The sequence below is a fragment of the Sus scrofa genome, chromosome 3 (assembly GCF_054392235.1).
Source record: "Sus scrofa isolate SSC_HxYL_T2T_F1_AM1 chromosome 3, Sscrofa_HxYL_maternal_Yorkshire_Landrace_v2.0, whole genome shotgun sequence".
Lineage (NCBI taxonomy): Eukaryota > Metazoa > Chordata > Mammalia > Artiodactyla > Suidae > Sus > Sus scrofa.
The window spans coordinates 106,418,901-106,442,823 of NC_139385.1; the positions used below are offsets into that span (position 1 = coordinate 106,418,901).

Genomic DNA, 23,923 nt, shown 5'->3' on the forward strand with positions numbered 1-23,923 from the left:
TGATCCGTTTAATCAGGTGTCTACCAACCTCTCATTTCCTAGGAACACAAGGCAGCTGTAAGTCTGTGGTGACTTTGGGAGTCAGAGGAGCTCTTTAAATTCAAGGTATTATCCTGTTCAATTGAATTTATTCCTCCTGTCCATTTGTTAAAAGATCTCATCAACTGAGGATATAGTTGCCTCTGGAACCTACTTTTTCTTAAACTTATTTAGTGAGCACTATTTTTTATTCATCACTGAACTTAGTGCCACATACTAATTTTTAGAATACCATGCAATACATATAAATCAGACAAATTATGGCAGCTTAAAAAAACAAAAAACAAACCTCCTTATTAACGTCATCTGGATTTTAAACTTCTTAAGGGTAAGGTCCCCTGTTCAAGGATCCTACCTTGCCTGAGTGCTGAATGAAGATTCTAGCTGATGACCCATGAGGTCCCAGCACAATTTGGGAGAGCTCTGCTTCCCGTAGCTCCCAATCCACCAGCCACTTAACTCCTAAGCACAGCAGACTGGAGCTTAGGCTAGGGTTCTTTTTAGGTGTTAACAGATTGCTTTTTGGTAATGTCTTTATTTTAGAGAGGATGTATTCATTGGTACAAAAGTAATTCTTTTCAGCTCCCACTGATGGGTAAGTATGGCCATCAGGAGCAGTGCAGGAAGGATTTCAAGGCCCCCTCTGGGTTTAGAGGTCCTGTGTTTGATTAATACTGCCTGTCTCCAGGGCTGGATTAGATGAGGGCCACTCAGGGGTGTGCATCTGCCACTCCTGATATAATGAGAACAGCAGAGGCTCTGGAGTGAAGGTGCCCAGCTTCAAATCTGGGCTTTGGCGTTCTGCCTATAGGACCTGAGGCAAGTCATTCTGCCCCTCTACAACTCAGCTCTTATCTGTACATGGAAATAATATCCATTTCATAGGGTCCATGTAAAGCAGCTGTTTCCAAAGTGTGGTCCCCAGACCAGCAGCAGCAGCATCACCTGGGAACTTGTTAAAAAGGCAAAATCTTAACACCCACCCCACCAAGACCTCCTGAATAAGAAATTCTGGGTAAGACCTGTCAATCTGAATTGTAATGAGCCCTCCGGGTATTTCTGATGCCTGCTAAAGTTTGGAACCCCTACTGTAGAATCCCATATTAAATGATAGGACCCCTAGTACTTATATTAAGGACAGAAGTCAGGTCTTTCATCTGCTACAAACTGACTAGCAAAGTGCCAGGATTAAACAGGTGCTTAATAAAGTCTAACTTCGTCCCCTTTCTTGTCAAAATATGAGTTGCCAACACAACGGGTTGGAGAAGGACAGGACTGTGTAGGTATGTTGTTTCAGGTGGAGAAATCAGACAGTGGGGCGGTTCAAAAACCCAAGCAAACCCATGGCAAAATGTCTAGAGGAGTTCCTCCCCAGGGAGAGGAAGGAGGACGGGCTCAGGTCTCTGGAGCTGGTGACAACAACGACCCTTCTCAGGGACGAGGGATACCTACGCCTGCACAACACACTAGAGCAGGAAGGATCATACAGCATAGGTCCAGCCCACAAGCAGGCTCGTCTTAATTCAATCTCACCCAAAGAGTGGTTACTTTGGTCTCAAAGCCTTTTATTTTCTTTTCCTTTGTTTTCTCTTGTCTTTTTAAGTTGCAGCATATGGAAGTTCCCAGGCTAGGGATCTAATTGGAGGTGTAGCTGCCGGCCTACACCACAGCTACAGCAATGCTGGTTCCTTAACCCACTGAGCAAGACCAGGGATCAAACAGCCACAGCAATTCAGGATCTGAGCTGCATCTGCAACCTACACCACAGCTCACAGCAATGCTGGATCCTTAACCCACTGAGCAAGGCCAGGGATTGAACCTGTGTCCTCATAGATACTAGCCAGGTTCGCTACCACTGAGTCATGATGGGAATGCCCCCTTCATTTTTTTTTTAATTGAAGTATAAGTGACTTACAGTTTTATATGAGTTCAGGTGTCAAAGGCATCTATTTTAAAACCAGCTCATCTGTCCCACAGCACAAACTTTGCCTACAGGTCTACTGAGGTGGCTGTACGGTATAACAATCATGTGTCCCATGTGATGACGATACACTCCCTTCCACCCTTTACCCCCAGCAAACATCTCCGACGGTCTCACTGCCTCTCAGGTATAAACAATGTGGCAGTGATTTCCATCCCCACAGGCCATCAAGCATGTGGCAATGTATTTATAAAGACAAATAAACTGAAAATCATTAGAGAAATGCGAATCAGAGCCACAGTAAAATACCACTTCACATCCAGTGGATGGCTTTTATTTAAAAGAACAACAAAAAGCCAGGGGGTGGGGAAAGGCAAGGATGTGGACAAATTGGAAGCCTTGTATATGGCTAGTGGGAATGTAAAATGGTACAGCTGTTGTGAAAGACACTATGGCAGTTCCTTACAAAAATAAACATAAAATTACCACACGGCTCATCAATTCAACTGCTAGGTGTATACCCCAAAGAACTGAAAGCAGGGACTTAGATATTTATTCATTTATTTATTTTGCTTTTTAGGGCCACACCCATGGCATATGGAGATTCCCAGGCTAGGAGTCCAATCCAAGCTACAGTTGCCAGCCTACACCACAGCCATAGCAATGCGGGATCCTTAACCCACTGAGTGAGGCCGGGGATCGAACCCACAACCTCACGGTTCCTAGTCGGATTTGTTTCCACCGCGCCACAATAGGAACTCCTGATACAGATATTTGTATGCCCATGTTCCTAGCAGCATTATTCACAATAGCCAAGGGGAGAACAAACTAAATGTCAATTCAAGGAAGGATAAACTAAATGTAGTCTATACATATAATGAAATGTTATTCAGCCTTAAAAAGGAATGAAATTCTGATGCATGCTACAACACGGATGACACTTGAAAACACTATGCTAAATGAAATCAGCCAGACACGAAAGAACAAATAATTGTATGGTTCCACTTAGGTGAGGTTTCTAGAATAGTGGTTTCTAGGGGCTTAGGGGAGGGAGGAATAGGGGTTAATGTTTAATGGGTATAGACTTTTCAATCTGGGGTGGTGGGAAAGTTCTCGAGAAGGTTAATGTGGTGGCCACACAACAGTGTGAATATACTAAATGCCACTGAACTGTACGCTTAAAAATGGTTAAAATGGTCAACTTGTGTTTTATATGTATTTCACCACACTGGGAAAACAACAACAACAACAACAACAACAACAACAACAACAATAAAAACACCTCACCCCACCATGGCCACCAAAAGAAAAAGAGACCTCAATGCAAACCTTTTACAGTGTTTTGTAAATTCTCACTAAAGTAAAGGTTCTGAATAAAATGGACACCAAACCTCTGCCTGCTTGAAAATCTAAACTGATGATGGCAGTGACACCCTTTCAAGACAGTATTCCCAATTTACTTTGGCTTGTCACGCTCCAAACATACCTGACATGAAAAAGAGACACTGGGCTGAAAATGGAGATTTGGCTTTGGCTCCCCAATGTGTTCCCTCGGTGGCTTCAAAAATCCCCATCCTTCTTCCTGTTAATGAAGGTTTGCTTCAACCTTTCCATTAGCCCACAAACTACTATTAAAAAAGCCATTTATCAGATTAACACTGAGGACTGCAAAAGTCATCTGCGAGCGGCGTGCACTTTTCCACGTAGGGGTTGCCATGCCAACGGCTGCTCTATGCTCACTGCAGAAAACTATCAGTTTCAACAAACTCCCGTTTCATAATCTAAGGACCAATTCCACCGTGCCCCTTCTCACTTCCCAAATGCGCCCTCGTGGCCAAGACCCCACCTGAAGCAGGTAATGACCAAGAAAGGGGACAATTACAAAATCAACTTGTAAATGTTCACACACTGAAAATGTTGCAGAGCAGACAAACATTATACATGATTTCCTTTCTTTAACTCACATCGTCATCCTAACTCCTCAGGGTATAGTCAACAAATTTAATGTAATAACAGTTTGGCCAGGAATTCTCAAAAAAAAGGCATCCTGGGTGAATAAATTGAAGGAGAGACTGTAATTACACAAATTGTTATAATAGATTGTTTGCCTGGAGAGTGGACAACTATAAACAAAATGGGTAAAATACTTGGATTCTATTGGCGCTAAATTCTGTTGCAAATTTTTATTTTAAACGATGCCTGAGAACTTTTAAATAAATGTGTTTAAGCTGACCAGTGACAGCAAGCTTTTCAACTTAGACGCAAAGTCTGAAACAGAGAGCTAGCTCTAGGAAACAAATTTTGTCTTGACTCAAAAGTAAACCTAACAAGCAATTTTGAACCACAAGCAATGAGCCCAGCCTCAGACTAAAAACTCTTGATTAAATCAAAAGACTAGCCAAGCCAGTTTAAAAAGGACTCAAAGGAAACAAGCAAATGCTGTCTAGCCACTGGGTTCCCAGTGGAACAACCGTAAACATATCCAGCTTTCAGGGATGGGACAGAAACATGGTAGCGACAGCATATTTATTTCAGCTAAAAAAATCTGGCTTTATCTTCCACCTGCTACAAATCTGAAGGGCACTATAGATGCACTCACGTTTTCCATATCATAAATACAAGACTGTGTAAAGAAGGAAGGGTGCCTTTTAAAAGGTACACACGGTGACAAAATTTCAAGAGGGTGATCCCCAATTAAGATTTAAAATGAAGCTTATTTGAATTCTTGGGCACAGGAAGACAGGACTGAAGAAAAACCCGTTCTTCTGAAAAACTTGTTCTTCTGGCTAGTGGCTCCTGGCTCAAAGCAGACACACACTGGGAGATGATCTTCCCCAAAGAGGACGCCCAGGCCGGCCCTGACCGCCCTCCTCTATGTCATCACGTGAATTACTCTGAGCCTACAGAAAGGCCTACATGGGTACAAAAGCTTTTCATCTGTACTTATTTCTGGGACACCAGAGCTACCTCATTGGTCAGGCGTAGGCAGAGATGCTGCTTTCCAAGTTCGAGAACATCTCTGGCCTGGTGAGAGCTTGTTTTCTGAACTTGAACAGGAATGAATAGGAGTTGCATTATGATCATCTGTTACGTGGAACTACACGCAGCTGTATTAAATCTATGTCTTGTGTAGAGCAAGAGAGAATACTGATAGGTCACTGTATAGAAAATGCATTTTTACGAGAGCACAGAGTAGGATTATAATCTGTAATTACATGTCCATATTTGCTGTACGGAAGAAAGTTATGTTCCCCAAAGTGTTAACAGTGGTTATCTCTGGATGGTGGAATTCTGGTGATTTTTATTTTTATCTCAATGCCTTCCTATAGTATAACTTTTCACAGGGAACGTGTATACTTTCTACCATCAGAAGAAAACAACTACCCTAAACATAATTTTACGGGAGAGACAACTTATGGGGTCTGGGCTGTGTGTGTATGTGTGTTTGGGGGTGGTGTGTGTATGCACACACATGCTTGCATCGTCTCCCTAACCACCCCTATGCTAAAATCTCCCTCCAAGCAATCTGGGGAGCACCGCCCTCCTCCCTGGGGGCCCAGGCACCCCTGGGTGACGTCTGCACATCCCTGCCCTCCCTCCACATCCTGCTCTCCGTCCAGCCGCGTCAGGGAGCTGCCCCCGCACCGGGGGCAGCCATTCAAGAAGCAAGGAAATATTATGCAAGAGCACAGGAAGTCAGAGGAGACAGGATTCTGGGCAGGCCTGGCAAGGAGTCTGTGTGAACTCCACTGAACAAGCGGACTTTGCTCAGCGGGGCCGCAGCCAGCAGAAAGCCTTCCCAGGGCAGCAAGGGAGAGCCGTCCACCTCAGGTCTCTGGCCAGTGGGCGGCCATCCAGAACTTGATGTACCTGATGTAACGCAGATAAACCCAAGTCCCAGTACTTCTACTTTTTTGGCTCAGGTTCAAGGTGACTCCCCAGCGCTCATGCACGGTGACTCACCTCTGATCCACACGGCTCTCCCCCTCCCCCCAAATATGACAGGACTCCATTCAGCAGTTCTTAAGCCTGTTCCTCTCAAGGCCACCAGCTTTCTAGTTCAGTCCGCTCGTTGGCCGTCTCAGATGGAAGGACTCAGTACTTTCAGCAAGTCTGTGTCCACGATGTCATGATGGGACAACCCTGGGGATGTTCATTCATATACACACCCATAAACAAACACACATGTGGATAGGGATGCCAGAAGTATGGCCCCTTCTTTTGCAGTAGCTGATGTTTTCGCAGTCCCAATCCAGCTAGCAGGACAGGGATTTACAGCAGCAGCCATCTGACAGATGTGGAAACTGAGGCTCAGAGGAAGAGCATGACAGCTGCAGCGTGATGCCATCAGAGTGGGGAGCCAGGCCTCCCGGTTAAAGGTGCTCGCACTCACCCCAGCAGCCCACCTTCTTCTTCCCTGGTATTGGGAGATGAGACACAGCTCCACCTGCTAACACAACTGCTCCCTTTGAGGACAGCGCTGGGCAGCACACATGTGTCCCACCTTAACCCACTTCCTCCTTAAAGGTGGTCCTGCTGTGGTCAGGGACGTGAGGGAAGCCCCTGCTCCCTGGCATCATGCCCTGCCGAGTAATGACTCCCAAGTCTCTGCCCTAATCCACTTCAACAGAACCTCCGCTTGGGGGAAATTACAGGGGAACTGGGGAGGCTTTCTCCAGAACCCCACCGATCACCTTTAACTTCCTTCCCTCAGCACCTGCACACAGGAGTCAGGACCAGGCTTCACTTCACAAGGGAACTGGAACCCTGGGAGGGATCTTTGAGCTTATCTGGTCTGGTTCCTACCTCCTCCCCTGTTTTAAAGATGGAGAAACAGAAGCTAAAGGCCACCCAGGTGGCAAGCGGCGAGCACTCCTCTTTCCATTTCACCAGGCCACAGGAATCCCACTAGACATATAACAGGACATGTCCCAAGCAGAAGGGGCCTATATGTAAGTGGTGGGATAGACAGGACCAGACAGAAAAGGAACTGAGGTCCCGGGACCCCTCTACTCTCCTCTGCCTCTGGCAGGAGCAGGCAGTGGATTGTGACATACAGAACCCGCCACATAGGGAACGACACCCACCCAGTCACTGCCCCTGGCCTGACAATTGCTAATTGTGGTGAAGACCGACAGTGGCATTCTCCTGGGACTCTGCTGTGCATTTCCAGTCGCCACTGACACACAATGGCCCCTACTCCTCTGGTGTAAATACTGCCAAATAAAACAAACAATAACATCATCCCGACAGAAAAATAAAGTGCCCAGAGAGCCAGCACTGGCCAGTGGAAAGAGGCTGGGACCAGAGGTCTGCTAACATGGACTCGTCTCTTCCCTGGCTTTGCCATGACAATTTTAGGCTTCAATTATTTCATCTATTTGATAAGAATGGCAGTGACTTTAACCTACATCATGAGCGCTGGGGAAAAAGTAAGTACTGAACAAACGCAAGAAATGACAATGCAAGGCCGAGAGCAAAGACCTAGCAACCCTGGAGTCATTATTTCACTTAACAAATATTTAAGGAGCTCCCGTTGTGGCACAGTGGAAACAAATCTGACTAGCATCCATGAGGATGCAGGTTCAATCCCTGGCCTTGCTCACTGGGTTAAGGATCCGGCATTGCCAAGGGCTGCGGTGTAGGTCGCAGACACGGCTCGGATCCTCCGTGGCTGTGGCTGTGACATAGGCCGGCAGCTGTAGCTCCCATTCGACCCCTAGCCTGGGAACCTCCAAATGTTGCCAGTGCAGCCCAGAAAAGACAAAAACAAACACACAAACACAAATATTTAAGGAGCATCTAATAAGTACACAGTTCTGGCCCAAACACTGAGGATCTAGGGGCTCCCGCGCTCAAGGAGCTTACAAACTAGGATGGGGTGACTGAAAATAAGCAGACACAGGAATTACAGCTTGTGGGAAGTGTTGTCTTTTAAAAAGAAGGAGAAGAAGAAGAAGAAGGAGGAGGAGAAGAAGAAGAGAGCTGGATGTTTCACTGAAGGAGGTCGGGACAGGCTTCCCTGAGGAGGTGAGTTTAAGCTGAAGACCTGAGACCCACGGGTGTCCAGCCTCGAGGTGGGGCTCAGGGGAGGGCCAGCTCAGGCACAAGAGGTGTCAGGGATGCTGCGGATGACAGATCTAAGGCTAGAGTTGAGGGGCCTGCCAAGTGTCATGGTCACTACGCTGCAGAGCTAGACTCTTCACACGCAGAGCCTCTTCCCACCACCAGTAAAAGCAGGAGGCCCAGGCATCTCTAGGCATCAGGGTGCTCCTCACTCCGACACCTCCCAGGAGGCTGTCTGCCCTTTAAAACACCTTGGGCTGGGCAAGGAGACTCTTTGGGGGATCACCCTTAGGTCTTGCTTGTAGGCACCTGAGCAGAGGTGGTAGGGATATGGTCCTCTAGGCCTAGAGATTTAGGGGTGTTAAATCAAAGGACTTCTTCCTGCTGTAACAGAATGGCAGCTGGCACAGACCCTCATCTTCCAAGTGAGGGCAGAACAGGCCAGGCATGGAAAGCGGCACATCTGAGGTCAGTCCTGGAAGGTCCCTTGGTCTCTTGTGTTATCAGATTTCCTTACATCTTAAGAGACGGAAAAAACACACCTCATACTCAAAAACTACTGCTGGTGAGAGCCCGCAATCCTGAAGAGGCCAGCTGGGGTTGCGGGGTGGGTGTTCAAGGCTTGAGAGCAGGCATCTCCCTTTAGAATCTGCTAAGGCTCCCTCCCAACTGCGGTCAAATCTCTCCAGTGGATAATGATGTGCCAAATGATTATATTGCTGATTATATTGCTGTGCTTGTTAATAATGAGGCTTTAATGGTCTGTACTTTATACTTTTCAAAGGTCTTTCTATTGAGATCGTGGTTGCAAAAATGCTTTTTAGGAAGTTCCCTTGTGGCACAGGCAGTTAAGGAGGCTGCAACTGCAGTGGCAGGTTCAATCCCTAGCTCAGGAACATCCATAGGCCACAGGCACGGTCAAAAAAAAAAAAAATTTTTTTTTTAAAGTGTAATATGCTTCTAAAATGAGCAGTTTTAATGAAACTCTAGCCCATTTCAAACTTGCACTCACACTGCTCTTAGAAAACAATGTGCCCTGCCTCCGCTTAGGCACGAGAAACCTACGGAGAGGGTAAATTATCTTTCTAGGTCACGCAAGTCAGAAAAAGACCTAGAACAGTCTCTCAGAGTCCTAGAGACTTCTGAGAGCTTCTCTGAACCTCCTGTGGAGGCTGGCTCTGCCGGGGACACAGAGGAAGTAAAATTGGCCCTGGGGGCATTTGCAATCTGGCAAGACAGGGGCTAAAGAAATATGGATCTCCTGTGGTCATCCCCTGACGCTAATTTTGGAGGCAAAGGAATTCAAGTGGGTGAACGTTTGTCCCTTTCCAAAATAAACATGTGCTCTGCCTTGGCCCAGAAGATCCAACTCCAGGAGAATTAAGTTACGTCATTCCCCTTGTCATGTCTGGAGCCATACAAGAGCTACAGGTGGCCCAGAATCACAAGGCTTATGTCGATTCTGAGTGTGGAAAATGGTTCGAATGTGCTCGCATGAATGACCCGGGAAAGAAAGAATCAACAGTCACGGTCCCCTCAGACTCCTCTCGGCCCTCTCTGCGTGCTCTGGTCACCAGGACTTCTCTGTGACCCGCAGCCTCCATGACCACACCGCCGCCAAGTGCATCACCTCACCGACCCAAGTGGGAGAAACAGTTTGCTAGGAGTTTAGCAGAGGCATAATTGTTATTTTTCAAGGGTACTTGTACTTTGGAAAGAAAAAGAAAAGAAAGAAAAAGAAAAACCACAGAGGAATAGACATGGGAAGTTCACAGGTTTCCTACCCTGTCGGTGTCATCCCAGGTCAGCCTGGTGCAGCTTGGTTATTTATTTACTTATTTTTTGTCATTTTAGGGCCACACCTGCAGCGTATGGAAGTTCCCAGGCTAGGGGTCGAATAGGAGCTGCACCTGCTAGCCTACGCCTCAGACACAGCAACGCAGGATCCCAGCCGCATCTGTGACCTACAACACAGCCCACAGCAACGCCAGAGGCTTAACCCACTGAGTGAGGCCAGGGATCGAACCTGCGTCCTCATGCATCCTAATCGGGTTCATTATCACTGAGCCATGACGGGAACTCCCAGCTTGGTTATTTAGATAACCCTCCTTTCCTGTCTGGGGACCCACCTGGAACTGTGGTTAAGGAGACGCCAGACCCGCTTTCTAGCTCTGGCGAGATTCTCATAAGCACCACTCCCTGGCCTATGGGCTTTCTTAGGATGTCCCTGAAGCCACCTCCCCGGGACTGCCTGAGGCCCAGACAACCCCTAGGGCTGGCTGCACTGGGCTCTCTGCTCTCTGCTGCCCGCCCTCCAGGACGAGGAAGGGTCCATCCACCTGGCTCCAGCGGGCCCTTGCTGGGCTCAGGCCCAAGGTTTAGTAGCTGGCACAGAGCGGGCATCTATCTCAATGTGAACAAACCAGTGAACAATGCAATCCTCCTTGGGATGGGGAACCATTTCCCAGCTCGACAACCATGTACTGATCCCTGAGGGGTTGGGAAAGTAAGAAAAGATGAGTCCTGCAGTTGTCACAATGAGATTAAATTCCAAGCCAAGAGCTTTCAGAAGCAGCAGCCTCCCTCGAAGTACCATTGGACAGGGTGTGCTCAAGTGACTTGCTTGGCCTTTGCTGGTCCCCGGTGTGGGAACTTCTCCAGGGGTTTGGGATCTCTGGCCAAGGCCCTGCTCACAAGTGTCCAGCCATGACCTCAAGCGCTTTTAAATACCTCCAGGAGAAAGGTTATGCCTGCTGGGGGAGGGAAGGGCCCTAGCTTCCCTACCCAGGGGGCCCTGGAAAGATGGCTCCTCTTTTCTCTGGCTTCATCTGTCCAAGAACTCCAGAGTTCAGACTTTAGGGAATGTGCAGCCATACACACGAGAAGAGAAGGTCAGGGAACAGCTGAGCTGCAGCTCTGTGCAGGGAATGCAGTTACCAGGGACCAGTAAACACTGACAAAAAGCATGGCTGTCTCTCTCCCTACAAAGAGTAGAGCATTGAAGGGCCTGTCCTATCTTTCAACAGATTGAAAAACCTAGACTCTGCAATGACCAAGGGCAAGAGGGGATAGAGCGAAAGTCCCTCTCAAATTACGAAGGGGACAGAGGCTTTACCATCAAAATGAGAACACAGAATGAGGGCACCACACCCCTCCACAGAGCCTGATGAAGATACTTTAGAATATAGTAAGCTGTCCCCTCCCTGTGCCCCCACTCTGGGTGCCGGGAGGCATGTATTACCCTCAGAAGTGGTACAGAAGAAATATATTCCACAGCAATCTGGGCACATTTGCAGATTACTGACTTCCTAAGGGATGCAGGGGGACGTTCTTCACCTTTGAGGTCATTCTTATGAAGGACAACCACGGCACTCGCCAACCGCCCACTGCTGCTCACACCACAGCCAGGTTTCATCTCTTGTTGGAAGATAACAGAGGTACCCTAAGCAGCTCCCTTAGGTTCTAAAATTCCCAAGAGAAGCAGGTCCTGCTCCTGTGACCCCAAGGCAGCCCTAAAAGTCCTGCACAACGTGACCTAAGAAGAACTGTCCCTGCCCTCCCAATACCAGCCTGGGCCTGGTCTCCATCTCCCATCCATTAACGGAGCTCTGGAGGGAGCCCGCCCACCAGCTCTGGCCCACACACCCTGATTATTCCTACCTCCACATTTGACTCCAGCTGCTCTCCGCCACGAGAATGTCCCATGCCCATCCGCCTATCCAACTTCTATCTAATCTTCAAGACCTAGATCTCAATGTCCCTCCATTAAACCTCCCTCTCATCTATGCTGATCACTTCCTTTTCTACCTATTCACAACACACAGGATCTATTTACTCTTATTTACACTCAATTACTATCAATCTTCCACAGTTTGCTCAAATGTGTTATCTGAGCTAGCTCTAGCTTTCTAACAAGATAGCAGCATCATAAAGATGGGGCTAGGACAACCATTAACATAAACCATCTCGTGCTATTTGAAACAAATCCCTTAGCAATCCCTGGACTCACCAACTAGACTATAAGCCCCCTGAGTGCAAGGTCCCTCTAATGGCTTTTTGTAACCTCACTACGTAGTAGCATGGCACCTGAATTTATTTGGTGGGTAACCCAGAAATGTTTGCACACAGTGATGACTGGCGGTGACAGTATCCCCACAAGCTTCACTACATACATGGTGGGTGATGGGTCGTGAAGGAGGATGGGCAAGTTGATCTGGGCAAAGGTTTCTCCCTAAATCTGCAGCCCTTTGCACTAATAAGCCCAAAGTTCCTGACTTGGAATGAGTCACAGAATTACTGAGTCTGCAAACAATTACTGGGCACCGAATGTGAGCCTCTGTTCTGGGTGCTGTGGGAGGAAAGAACAGAAAAAGATAACTAGGCTTCTGCTCCTGAAGGGCTCACCACCTAAGAGGTGATCAGGGACAGACATGAATGAGCGCGCGCGCACACGCACGCACACACACACACACACACACACACACACACACACACACACTGGAAAGCAAGTGGTAAAAGCATATCAGTAATAAAACACAGACTGAAGACCATAAACATGCAGGGGTAACCAATGTGCAACAAATCAGGAAGGCTCCACAGGGAAGATGATTTCTAAACTGAGAGCAGTTCCTTCCCTACACACATTTTCCCGCCTGGCTTTTTTAAACTTTAACCTGGAGTACTTTGTTGTTTGCTGGGACTTGCCTTGGTGTACTGGGCATTCTCGAAGTGAAGTACTGATTCACAGTACTAGCCTAATGTTTGCATTTGACGTAAAATCATGTATTAACCAGACCTGGCTGTGGTCTTGTGTTTGCTTCCCCTTTCCTTTCTCTTCTTTTATTAAAGGAAAATGAATAAAGGGCTCAAATCTATGTGAATAAGAAAAGCAGAGCCCACGAGGCAGGCTTTCTAAGGGATCCAAGAGATATCAACAAAGCAACTCTATCATTTTTAAAAAATTAAACATGATTTTAGGGACTCAAAATATGCAAGGTGTTACAAGGCACACCAGAAAATTAGACATCCTTGCCCTTGAGCAACATGCAATGTTGCTGGAAAGGCAAGAACACATAAAATAGCATTAGATAACAAGGAAATAGAATCAGGCAGGCTCTCTGGCAAATGTAACCAAGAGCTAGGAAGTTGTGTGGGACTCGGTGGATTCAGGATCACACTAGGAAAGGGCGGGCTATCTGAGTAGAAAGAGAAGTCAGGAGAGCATCCACGATGGAGGGACTGGGGTGAGGGGGTAGAGGGGGGAAGGAGACCTGTGACGTGGTGTGAACAAGCCCTTGGGCAGAGCGAGGAGATCCGGCATATTTGGGGCTCACGAGGCATGTTGGGTGATGGTGAATGGGGTGAGGGGGCTGGAGTGGGGTCTCTCATTGCCAGTGAGATGAACTCTCACCGCTGTGTAGGCTTCCCCACTTGGGAAGAAAACTGGACCATGGATCCATATCTTCGTTCAGGTACGAGTGTGTCTAGCTAACCCCTGGATATCTTTCAGAGAAACACTCAAATCCACAAAAGGAACCCCTTTCCCACCTGAGACTCTCTGTGCTCCAAGGACATGGCAACCCTGCCTAAAATAGGGCATTATCAGCACCATGCAAACCTGTTCTGGGAGGCTAGAAAAACTATTTTAGCAGCCAGGCTGTTTCCCAGTCAGTGAGATAGCAGGGAAATGCTTGGGGCACCAATTTCCACCAAACACCAGAAAGCACAGGGTGGGGGCACACACAGTGGACCAGGATTCCCTGACTTCCTGGCCACCCTGAAAAGCCTCGGCAAATGTGAGGGCATCTAAGCTGCACCAGGACATGCAGAGTGAAGCCAGGAAAGCCCAATGTCTGTGAAGGAGCTGGTTCCCATGCCCACCTACTGTTAATTCTCCTAAATCCCTGGTAGAGAAGGAAAGTCAGACTCTTGCTGCCTGGTGATATGGTTACATTTATAGAAGCTCCCTTGTCACCGGCAAAACGTGACCTTCATACTTTTCTTATCTCAATATCTAGATAAACATTTGTTGTGCAAGCACACAAATAAAGGTTCTAAAGGTGAAATGTGGTGTGTCCAGTAAGACACACTATTCCATACCCAGGCACCACAAAGCCCTTTCGGCTCTGCAAATGACTGCTCTTTCTCTTTACCCTGGGCACCAAAATTAGCTTCATCAACCTCAGCCAGTGCTGGAGTGAAGGCTGCCATTCTAAAATAGCATCTGAGAACTCTTGGTAACACAGGAGAGAAACACAAGGGTACAGTGGTTTATAGACACTGAAGCAAGCAATTTCACTGGAGTGCTTCTTAAACCAAACGCAGAGGAAAGGGGCATGATCTGGGTTTATTCTGGAATCTTTAGAGTGAATGATATTCTTCTAGCTCCCTGAACTGTCCACATGGCCTATTTTGTAGATCACGATTTGCTCAAGTATGATTACTATTTTCATCCCAAGGTCTTATGTTCATAAGACAATGGTTATCAAATAGCTTGGGCTTTACTAACTTGCACAGTCCTATTATTTCTAGAATATTCTGTGAAAACATCACATGCCCCATTTCCCTATATATGTGACCATCCAGAATTGACTTTTTAAATTTTGTTTCGAAATTCTGAAGACCATCTTCAAACTGGCCCTCACAAGCATAATTTTCTGTTGTTTCCACTTGGAATTCATAAACAGAGCCAAGCAACCGATGCTGTGTGCGCAGTTAAAGCCATTCTTTCCTGCAACTGCCTATGACGTATTTTCCAGAACAATCTTTCCCAATACTCCAAAGTGCTTCAGCAACAGGAAGTTGTAAAGGTAGGAAGAAGGCCTGTAAATATTTGCTACAATTACTCATTTGTAATGAGTGTAGTTAGCATTGAAGTTTGAGTCACCCCTTTTGTGCTCGTGCTCCTTCATTCCCTTGTAACAGAAGCCCGAGGGGACACCTGGGTCCAGCTCTAGGTTTCATTGCAGGCTGTGTGGTTTGCTTCTTTCTCCAGCTCAACTGCCCAAATATAAAATTAGTATAAAATGTTATCCTTCCTGCCCTCTGCCTTCTATCCAGAGGTAGTCTTATATAAACTGGCAACAATGTGGAAAACTGTTATCAAGGGAAAAATACATGTTTTTGTAAATACATATGCAACATCGAGAGAGAGAGACATCTTTTCGACTAGAAACCTAGCATAGTGATTTCAATGGTTACCAACAACAACAAAAAACCCAAATACCAAAAAAAAAAAAAATACTGATTTTGTGTTTTTGATTTAGGGCTGCACCCGAGGCATATGGAAGTTCCTAGGCTAGGGGTCGAATTGGAGCTGCAGCTGCCAGCCTACACCACAGCCACAGCAACTCGGGATCTGAGCCACGTCTGTGACTACAGCATAGCTCACGGCAACGCTGGATCCTTAATCCATTGAGTGAGGCCAGGGATTGATCCCGAATCCTCATGGATATTATTCGGGTTTGTTTCTGTTGAACCACAGCAGGAACTCCTAACTGATGTATTTTTAAAGGATTTATAAAATGCTTCTGAATGGTCTCAGGTTGAGGCCACGTATCCCCTTTATTCACAGTGAACCACACACTCACCACAGTTAAACGCCAAGAGCCAGGAGACTCAGACTGAAAATAAGACCAAACGAGTCAATGAGGCTGTTACAGAGTGATGAACCTCCAAAAAGACTATCATATCGGCTGTACCTCCAGCATTTGTGGGCAGCTAACACCGCAGTGGGGGTTAGTTAACGTCCAGCATCACAATCAGGAATGTGGAAGGTGGAGTCATTTCCCACCTATGTGTTTTATTACACAACCTCACCCCCAATAAAATCAAATCTGTTATGATTCCTTGCACTAACCTCTCAGGTTTGATATTTTTCATTGGAGGGTGCCGTGGAGATGGGATGCAGGAAGTCACTGGAGGAATATAAGAAGAGATTTCTAATAATCTATTTCCTTGGCTTTGCAAAATTGGGAAAATGCCAGACAGGGGCATGACAAGTCAATATATATTTTTTAACAGGGTCATTTTCCTTACTGACAAGGCACTCTTTCCGAAATATCTGTCCACATAAGACAAAGAACTGCTTCCCCGAGTCATTATCTCTCTTAGAAGTTACCTATAACTAAAACTGAAGAATTTTTCCAGGTGAAGGGGAAGAAATGTGCCTTCTGGGAACACGAAAAGATTATGATGGTCACGCCATATAATGAGAGTCGTGCTGACATACAAGTGGTTCCTGGGAACAGCTGAAGGCAGTCAGGCAAACCAATATTCTTGAGAACTTCGGAAAAAACAGGGCCACTGAGAAGTAGATAACATTCTGGTCCATTCCACACCTGTGCCCTTGGCTCCGGAGAGTTCCCATGGCCCTGTTATTCTTCTTGGCTTCACACTTGCAGATCAGTTCTGTGGCTTCAAGAGTGGGACCAGACCCTTGGTGATAAACTGCACTCGACCTCCACTTTATTTTTCTTTTAGGGCGGCACCTTTGTCATATGGAAATTCCCAGGCTAGGGGTCAAATTGGAGCTGCAGTTGCCAGGCTATGCCACAGCCACTGCAACACCAGATCTGAGTCACATCTGCAACCTACGCTGCAGCTCACAGCAATGCTAGATCCTTAACCCACTGAGCAAGGCCAGGGATTGAACCTGCATCCTCATAGATACTAGTCAGATTCTTAGCCCATGGAGCCACAATGGGACCTCCTCAACCTCCACTTTAAAATCACAGATGCTGTGAGTGGCATGCCATGCATGGCCACCATACCTAGGGTGAAATGCAACTGCCAAGATAGCTTGTTTCTCCCCCTATTATAATATGTTCATGCAATTGTGTTTTACAGCACTGGGAAAACTCAAGAAGCCCTTCTAGGTTCACAGTGCAGAGGCCAATGGTATGATGACTGTGAAAGCTTGGGGCTCATCAGAGAAAGGGCTCTATAAAAATGCAGCATATTATTATTGCAACAGTCATAGCTATTCTTTATTCCCCCATCCATTCTTTCCTTCCTGTGCTTGGAATTTCAAAAGATCAAAAGAGCCAGAGGAAGTCTTGTGCATCTTGACGTGGAGATGGATCTTCAGAAGCCACAGAGGAAGAGCTTCTAACAGGTTATTCTGCACAATGGAGTCCAAAGGTTAGAGTGATAATTGAAGTCTTGCCACCTGTTAAGAGTGGAAGGTGGAAAGCTTTGAACTTCTTGGGAGCAGCAGAGCACCATCTCTTGTCAGAGCAGAGGAAAATCCATGAAAAATAAAGAGTTTCCAGGGCTTCTAAGTCACCCTTCAGATCTTCAAGCCTTGTCTGTGTGTTAGGTTCAACATAAGCGAAGAGTCACAAAACAGAAAAGCACTTATAATAATTGCTAATACAACAACAAAAGTACTGATTATTTCTAAAGTACTTACCATGGGTCAGGCATGGTATTAGATGCTTTATAGATAATCTCGGGTAAGGTAAGGCGGCGTAGATCACTGGTAAGACTACAGGGAGCTGGAGACACTTTGCCCCATTCCAATCCCGGCCCCGCCCATACTACCTATTTGACCTCTGGCAGTTCACCTTTCTATGCCTCAGCTTTTCCATCAGTGAAATGGGGATGACAATAACAGGGTTTATCTCACAGGTTGTCATGAAGATTCAAGAGAGTTTACCCATGGAAAGTTCTGAGGACGGTGCCTACACAAATAAGATTAAGTGTTGGAGTTTTTTGTTTTGTCCTACAGCAGATAAAACGTCCATTAAAGACACACACATTCCTAATGCCTAAGAGAACCAACGATAACTGGTTCAGGATGATGCAAAAGTTGAGGATAACACTTCATGGCCATTTTAAGAAGTAGTAACAACACCACACCAGAACTAAGCCTGCGCAGGGAGCTCAGCTCCCCTTTCCCCCATTACTGAGGGCAGACATGTGGGTGGACTGACAGGTGGGTACAGGTAAGCTACACCACAGAATCTTTACCAGATGCACATGCCAACCTCCATCCCCATCTCCACGACCGGGAGAGACCTTGGCAGTGAAATACTAGGACCTCTCTAAGGCTGGAAGAGTAAGATACTGGAAGGTAAGGCAGTCACCGAATCAGACCTCCAAGAGCAAGGGCTGGCCTTTTTCAGATCCCAGACCTTTTGAAAGGCCATTAGAGCTAAACAGACTTCCTCTGGGGGAAGAAATGCCTTCATGCCTAATACCACATTATGAGCCAATTTCAGAAGCTCACAGCCCTCGGAAGCCCATTCACAAAGCCCAGGTTATGATGCTTCCTCTCCCTTCTTGGTCTTCCTGGAATCACAGCTGCCTCCCCTCCACTATTATCCTAGGTGGGACCTGAATCTCTGTCCCTATCACTTTGAGACCCTACTAGACGCCTCCCTCCACGCCCCTCACCCAAAGCAATGTGCAAAGAACAGCAAACATTCAACCTCGGGGGCCTTTCTGTCTGTAGTGCAGAAGAACATGACAGGGCATACTCTCGAACCCTCCACTTTCCACTACTCTCATTACCCTGACTACTCCCCACATGACCTTCCCTCAGAGCCAGTCTTCAGGCTAATGATCAGGGCCTACCCTGTGTGACTCCAGGGAAAACTAAGAATCCATTCTCCTAAACACACATAGTACTTTCCAATACTTGTGTTTGCTTGTGTGTGTGGTTACTGCCTACAATGCCATTAAGAACGTCTTCTCTTTAGCTTCAAAAGATTTGTTCTCAACAGAAAAGTCGCAGGTAAGCTGCCTGCTACCCATATTTTTAGTTATGCTTCCTCAAGTGTCCTCCCCACTCTCTCGATCAAACTAGCAACTTGAAGACAAGGACCACATCCCTTATTCCTTAGTGCCTCTCCAGCATCTTATCCAGAGAGGGAGCAGGCATTCAATACGCATTTGTTGTCTTATTGGTTTATAGCATGGTGTGAATAGCAGAGCTGGTTTTCATCATGAGAGTAGACATTGGTACTGGGAAAGAGGGGGGTAAAGGGTACCGGGGACCTTGCAATCAAACACTGCTAACTTTACAGTGTGGGCAAAAGTCCTACCTGTTATGAACTCTCAGTGATGGTCATACCAGAAGCAAAAGAGAAGATTACACTAGGTTAAAATAAAAAGGAAAATTCCCATTGGCATGGGAGAGAACTGAGGAAAATACCCCCCAAAAGCGAACACTACTGAAAAGATTTCCTGAGAAGTGGAACGCCTGAATCTTGAGATAATTAATAAGAGCAAATATTTTCAAATGTACTGGGCTAAAAATCCTGGAGCACTAAGAAATGCCTAGAAAGTTGAGGATTCTCTCCTACACACACACACACACAGAGAGAGAGAGAGAGAGACAGAGACAGACAGAGGGACAGGACAGACTGACTGATTTACATTTAAAGTGAATTAAACAGTTGGGGTCTCATGGCTCACTCCTAGTGAAAATGCCAACTTCTTCAGTATAGGAACCAATCTAATAGCTGCCTGAATGTCTCTGCTGACAGGGAGTTCTATACTTCACAAAGCAATCTGCACCACTGGGGAACAGTCCTTGCATTGGCTTTGTTTAATGAGGTGCACCTATAAGTAAATTTTTTCTAAATGAAATAAAGGGAGAATGCTAAAACAATGAATTCATACTTCCTAAAGTTTATACACACTGGGACCGGCATCAACCCTCCTTCCTTTTTTGCAGCCTAAAGTTTTTAAAATAATAATCCAGAAAAGCAAATCTCTTTTCCACAAGGTTCAGTGGTTTGGAGTGGGTGAAGGGAGGGCACTCAAATCCTTTGGAAATCATCCTCACCATCTAGCAGCATTTCAGGGCTGGGGATACTATTTTGTCAATAATAAGGAAATGCACACTTCGTTTAAATGAACCTGGGTTCTGATTCTTACCTTCACTAACTCTTCTTATTATTAGAGACAACACTTAACCTCTCTGAGCCTCAATTTCCTCATGCAAAAAGAGAAACATTTGACTAGATGATTTTCATGGTCTCTTACAAAATAACTGTAAGCATCCCATCAGCAACACTGAAAAAAACTAGGCACAGCATTCTTTTGAACTTCACAAAGCTGTATGAATTAAAGTTTATTTACCTGGACCCGTAGTGTGTTACATCAATTCCTTATTACACCTGCATCCTAGTAACATAACTGGAAACAGGTATCAAATGCTGAAGGAATAGTTATAGAAAATCTACTTAGATGGAGAAACACTGTCCAGCAATATTTTTGCCTTCAGAACTAAAAAAAAGGTGAACTTTGATTTTAGTTTAGCAGAGGAAGAACTACATTCATCCAGCTGGCAGGGGGAAGAAGAGATACAAAATTTCTGCTCCAGGCATCTCTGATCATCCTTCCACCAAAGGCTCTATGCTAAGCAATAGAAGCCTTCTAGAAAGGTGCTCTGAGCTGGGTCTGGCTTTGGGAATGGACTTTGATCCCTGATTATCCAAAGATCTCATTTACTTTCCCAAACCACTCTACGGAGCTCCAGGTCCCTAAGAACTTTCAGACTCTTTTCTCCCCCCAGGGAAGGGACTCAGAAATTGTTTTATTAGGAAGCAAGTCACCCAGACACTTTCTAGCTCTTCACAGAACCAAGACCCTTAATTAATGAAATCTTCACTTCCCTCCAGACAGATGAGTGCAGAAAGGTACAGCAGTCTTAACAAGCTTCAGCTTCTGGCCATCTGTGATGCCACTAGGAATGCCCGCCACCACTAAAAAGCACTTATTGAAACTTTCTATCCAGGCCAGCTGGCCCAGCCAATGTTTAGCAAGCAAACTCTTTATTATTAAACATTAACATCTCCATCGACGCATGAACGTTCTGGAACAAAATAATCCTGCCCACTTCTTGAAAGGCTGTTGATGGAAAGAACGTTGCAAATGTTCCATGTATCTTGAATTTCAGGGCAAAAATGGCTCTGCTGAAACCAGAAGAATCACATCCTAAGAACCTATACGAAGAGTCCTAATATAAATGCCTCCATGGCAGGTGTCACACAGAACTTGTGAAGTACTCTGGCAAAGCGAAGGACCACCACTGACATGATACACCAACTTTCAATGCACTAGTTTCACATATTTAATTACACCATGGTCCTGCAAGGAGTCTGCCCCCAGCAAATGGAGCCAGACTAGAAAAGTAAATATATCTCAAAACAATTGGCCCATCAGGAATTGGACAGTCTTTCATGGGGTTCTAGATGGCGAGAGACACACTGTTTGCCCCGGCAGTTTGCGACATAAAAATCAAGGCAAGCCACAGACAGCGACATGCGGGGCTGCTGGCTCTGGCCTCCTAGGCAGTCCATAGGCAACCTCCACAGTGATTCTTAAACCTGCCACTCTCGCGAATAATTCGGAGTTTGATTACCCATTTTTTTCCTGCTCTGATTCTGGTTTCCTCTGTCTCTAAAGAGGCGCTACAGTGTGTCGAAATAATGTTTCCCTGCTCCCAAGTTTCTTGCGACGATTAATATGCATAATAGCACAGGACCCGGCGCTGAGCCGCGCTGGAGAAGCTGACACTTCACACATCTGTCAAGATAACCATCAGGCTCCACCTCTGAGATTGCAACATTTACCGATAGGCATCACAGTTGTAAAATGTACAATAAGTTCCCTCTGTGGCTCCGGAGCCCAGCGCGCGCACAGAGGAGCTGACTCTAACTTTGCTTTTTGATTGTTCAGTCATTGTTACTGGCAGGCAATATTGGTTTTACAAACTGCGTTGGAATCTTAGTCTCTTCCTTGCTTCGCTGCCCTGCAAAGACCCAGGACTCCAGGGCTGCTCGAAGGGGAGGCCGCCGGGGCCGCGAGCCGGCTCCTGTCTCAGGGTCCAGAGCGGCCGGGGCCAGGCTCCCTCATCCATCTCTCAGGCCTGGGGGCGCCACCGTGACGCGGAAGGGGGAGCTGCGGCCGCGAACCCGAAGCTGGGCTCAATCCCCTCCCCCCAGCGATCCGGAGTGAAGGGCCCGGGCGCTCCGCCAGAACGGGCGCGATTCGCTCCCCTTTATCAAATTCTTATCGGTGCCCCGAGGTGGGAACAGCCGCTTTCGACTAGAGGATACATGGCTTCTGGCTCTGGTCCCGCAGTGGAAGTCGGAACAAGAGCAAATCAACCCAAGCAATGAACTCTTCGGGCTCCCAGGCTCCAGTCCAGTTACCCCCGCCCTTCGAGGCCGGATCCCCCGATCCCCGCACCACCCCATGATCGCCCAGCCGTTGACCTAGAGAGGCTCAGGTCCTTCAACCCGCCGCGCGTTGGATTCCCGTTCCCCGCACCCTAGCCCCGCCAAGCCTCCGTCGAACTCAGGGCTGAAAAATCCAATTCTGCTGGGGCAGGATGAGTGTAGGCTGGGAAGGGAGGAGGACCAGGCGGCAAGCCGGGCACGGTTTCGGGAGGTGAGGCAGTTTTCACGCCTGTGCGCCACGCCGTGCGCTCTCCCCCTCGCCAGGAGAGGGCGGCAGGGCAGTGAGAGTTGGCCTGGGTTGCCTCTCATCCAGTGCCCAGAGGCTCGAGAGGGCAGGCGGGCAGATCGTGGCTGCCCTTCTCTGTCCTCTTGGGAGAGAGACATCATTGGGTCCTGCGGGGAGCGCCAGGTGTCTCCATCCCCTCCCAGCACACCAAGACACTGCCTCCTCTGGGCAGCCCGGCCCACTACCCACTCTCCCGCGGAGTCAAGATGCGGGCTCAGAAAAGGGCTTCTCTAAGCTTCTGCGAGATCTGGAGCCCTGGAGTGGGTAGGGGTGCAAGGGCGCGTCCAGCGTCGCGCTCCGCTACCTGCCCCTGGCCAGTTTGGGGTCACTGTTCGGGCCGATATCAACTGGAAAGACCCCAAGGGTCCCAAAGAAAAGAAAGGAGTGGATGTTGCCCCGTCTGCGGGTCTTAAGAAAGTCAAAAGTTGACCTAAGCCGAATCGACCAAGAAACATTTCAACAGGTTGGCACTGGGAGTTTGGTGCGGGGGTGGGTTTGGGGGAGCGTGAATTTCGGAAGGTAGCCAGGGGGCACCACCGAACTCTAGGGCCATCCCCATCAGCCTCCTGGTCTCTTTGCACGCGCATATTCCCCACTCCTTCGGGCCACAGAACTCTTCACTGCGAGGCCGCAGCCTGGGGTCTCCAGACAGGGCACCTGCTTTCCCCGCCAAACCTTCCAAACCGATTCCTCGGCGTCAAAGACCTCTCTGCACTCCTCTCCCAGCCGTTCTCGGTCGCCGCGGGTCCAGAGCAGTCCCGCCATCTAGCCCCTCACCGCCCACCCACCAGCTCCGACGCCCGTTTACCTTTTCTTTTCCTTGTCAGCTGTCATCGTCGCTGTGGCCCTTTGAGACGCGGAGCACCTGGGCTACAGGACCAGTAGCGGCTGCAGCTGCTGCCTTCGCTGTGGCCCTCGCAGGTGTTAAAGATCCTAAGCGCTCGCAGGTCCCGAGCTCCCCGCACAGCCAGGTGGAAGTTTGCGGGCTGCAGGGTAGGTGCGGGGGAGGGGGGTGGAGAAAGGTGACGGGGAGGAACCTGCACAGGGAGGCGGGGTCCAGGAAAGAAGTGGGAGGAGGCTGTCAAACGCAAAAAGAGGGCAGCGAGACGAGGACTGAAGTTCCCTTTTCTCTCGAAAAGGAGTCAGGAGTCACTTTTCTGGGTTTTCGGAAAAAAAAGAAAAAGAAGAAGAAGTGACTCGAACGACGGGAGTTGGAGAGTCCGAGGCCGGGAGGGCGCGGAGGCTGAGATGACCATACAGTCTCAGGACACTGCCGAGGATTGTACGGCCGCCTCAGGAAACCTGGGGCTGGAGGTGACGCGCACCGGAGCTGTGCCGCGGGCCGCTCCCGAATGTCGGGCTGGCGGGGCTGCCAGCCCACTTTAAAAACTCCGGCGGCCGGCGCGGGGGGCGGGG

The 23,923-nt window shown here is 47.6% G+C and overlaps 1 protein-coding gene and 1 long non-coding RNA gene across 2 annotated transcripts in view; both read right to left on the bottom strand.

The window, feature by feature from the left end:
• The window catches only part of EPAS1 (endothelial PAS domain protein 1), a gene marked incomplete at its 3' end in the record, with an annotated part of 85,965 nt that extends 62,518 nt beyond the window's left edge, over positions 1 to 23,447 (bottom strand). The window contains 1 exon segment of the mRNA NM_001097420.1: positions 23,316 to 23,447. Within this exon segment, the coding sequence (NP_001090889.1) occupies positions 23,316 to 23,341 (26 nt within the window). The 5' untranslated portion in view covers positions 23,342 to 23,447.
• LOC146404830 (uncharacterized) lies at positions 1,603 to 11,008 on the bottom strand. The gene is made up of 2 exons (XR_014842034.1): positions 10,090 to 11,008; positions 1,603 to 7,552 (listed from the first exon to the last, which is right to left on the bottom strand). It is a non-coding gene; the product is annotated as an uncharacterized LOC146404830 (long non-coding RNA).
• Positions 23,448 to 23,923: the final 476 nt, after the last annotated feature.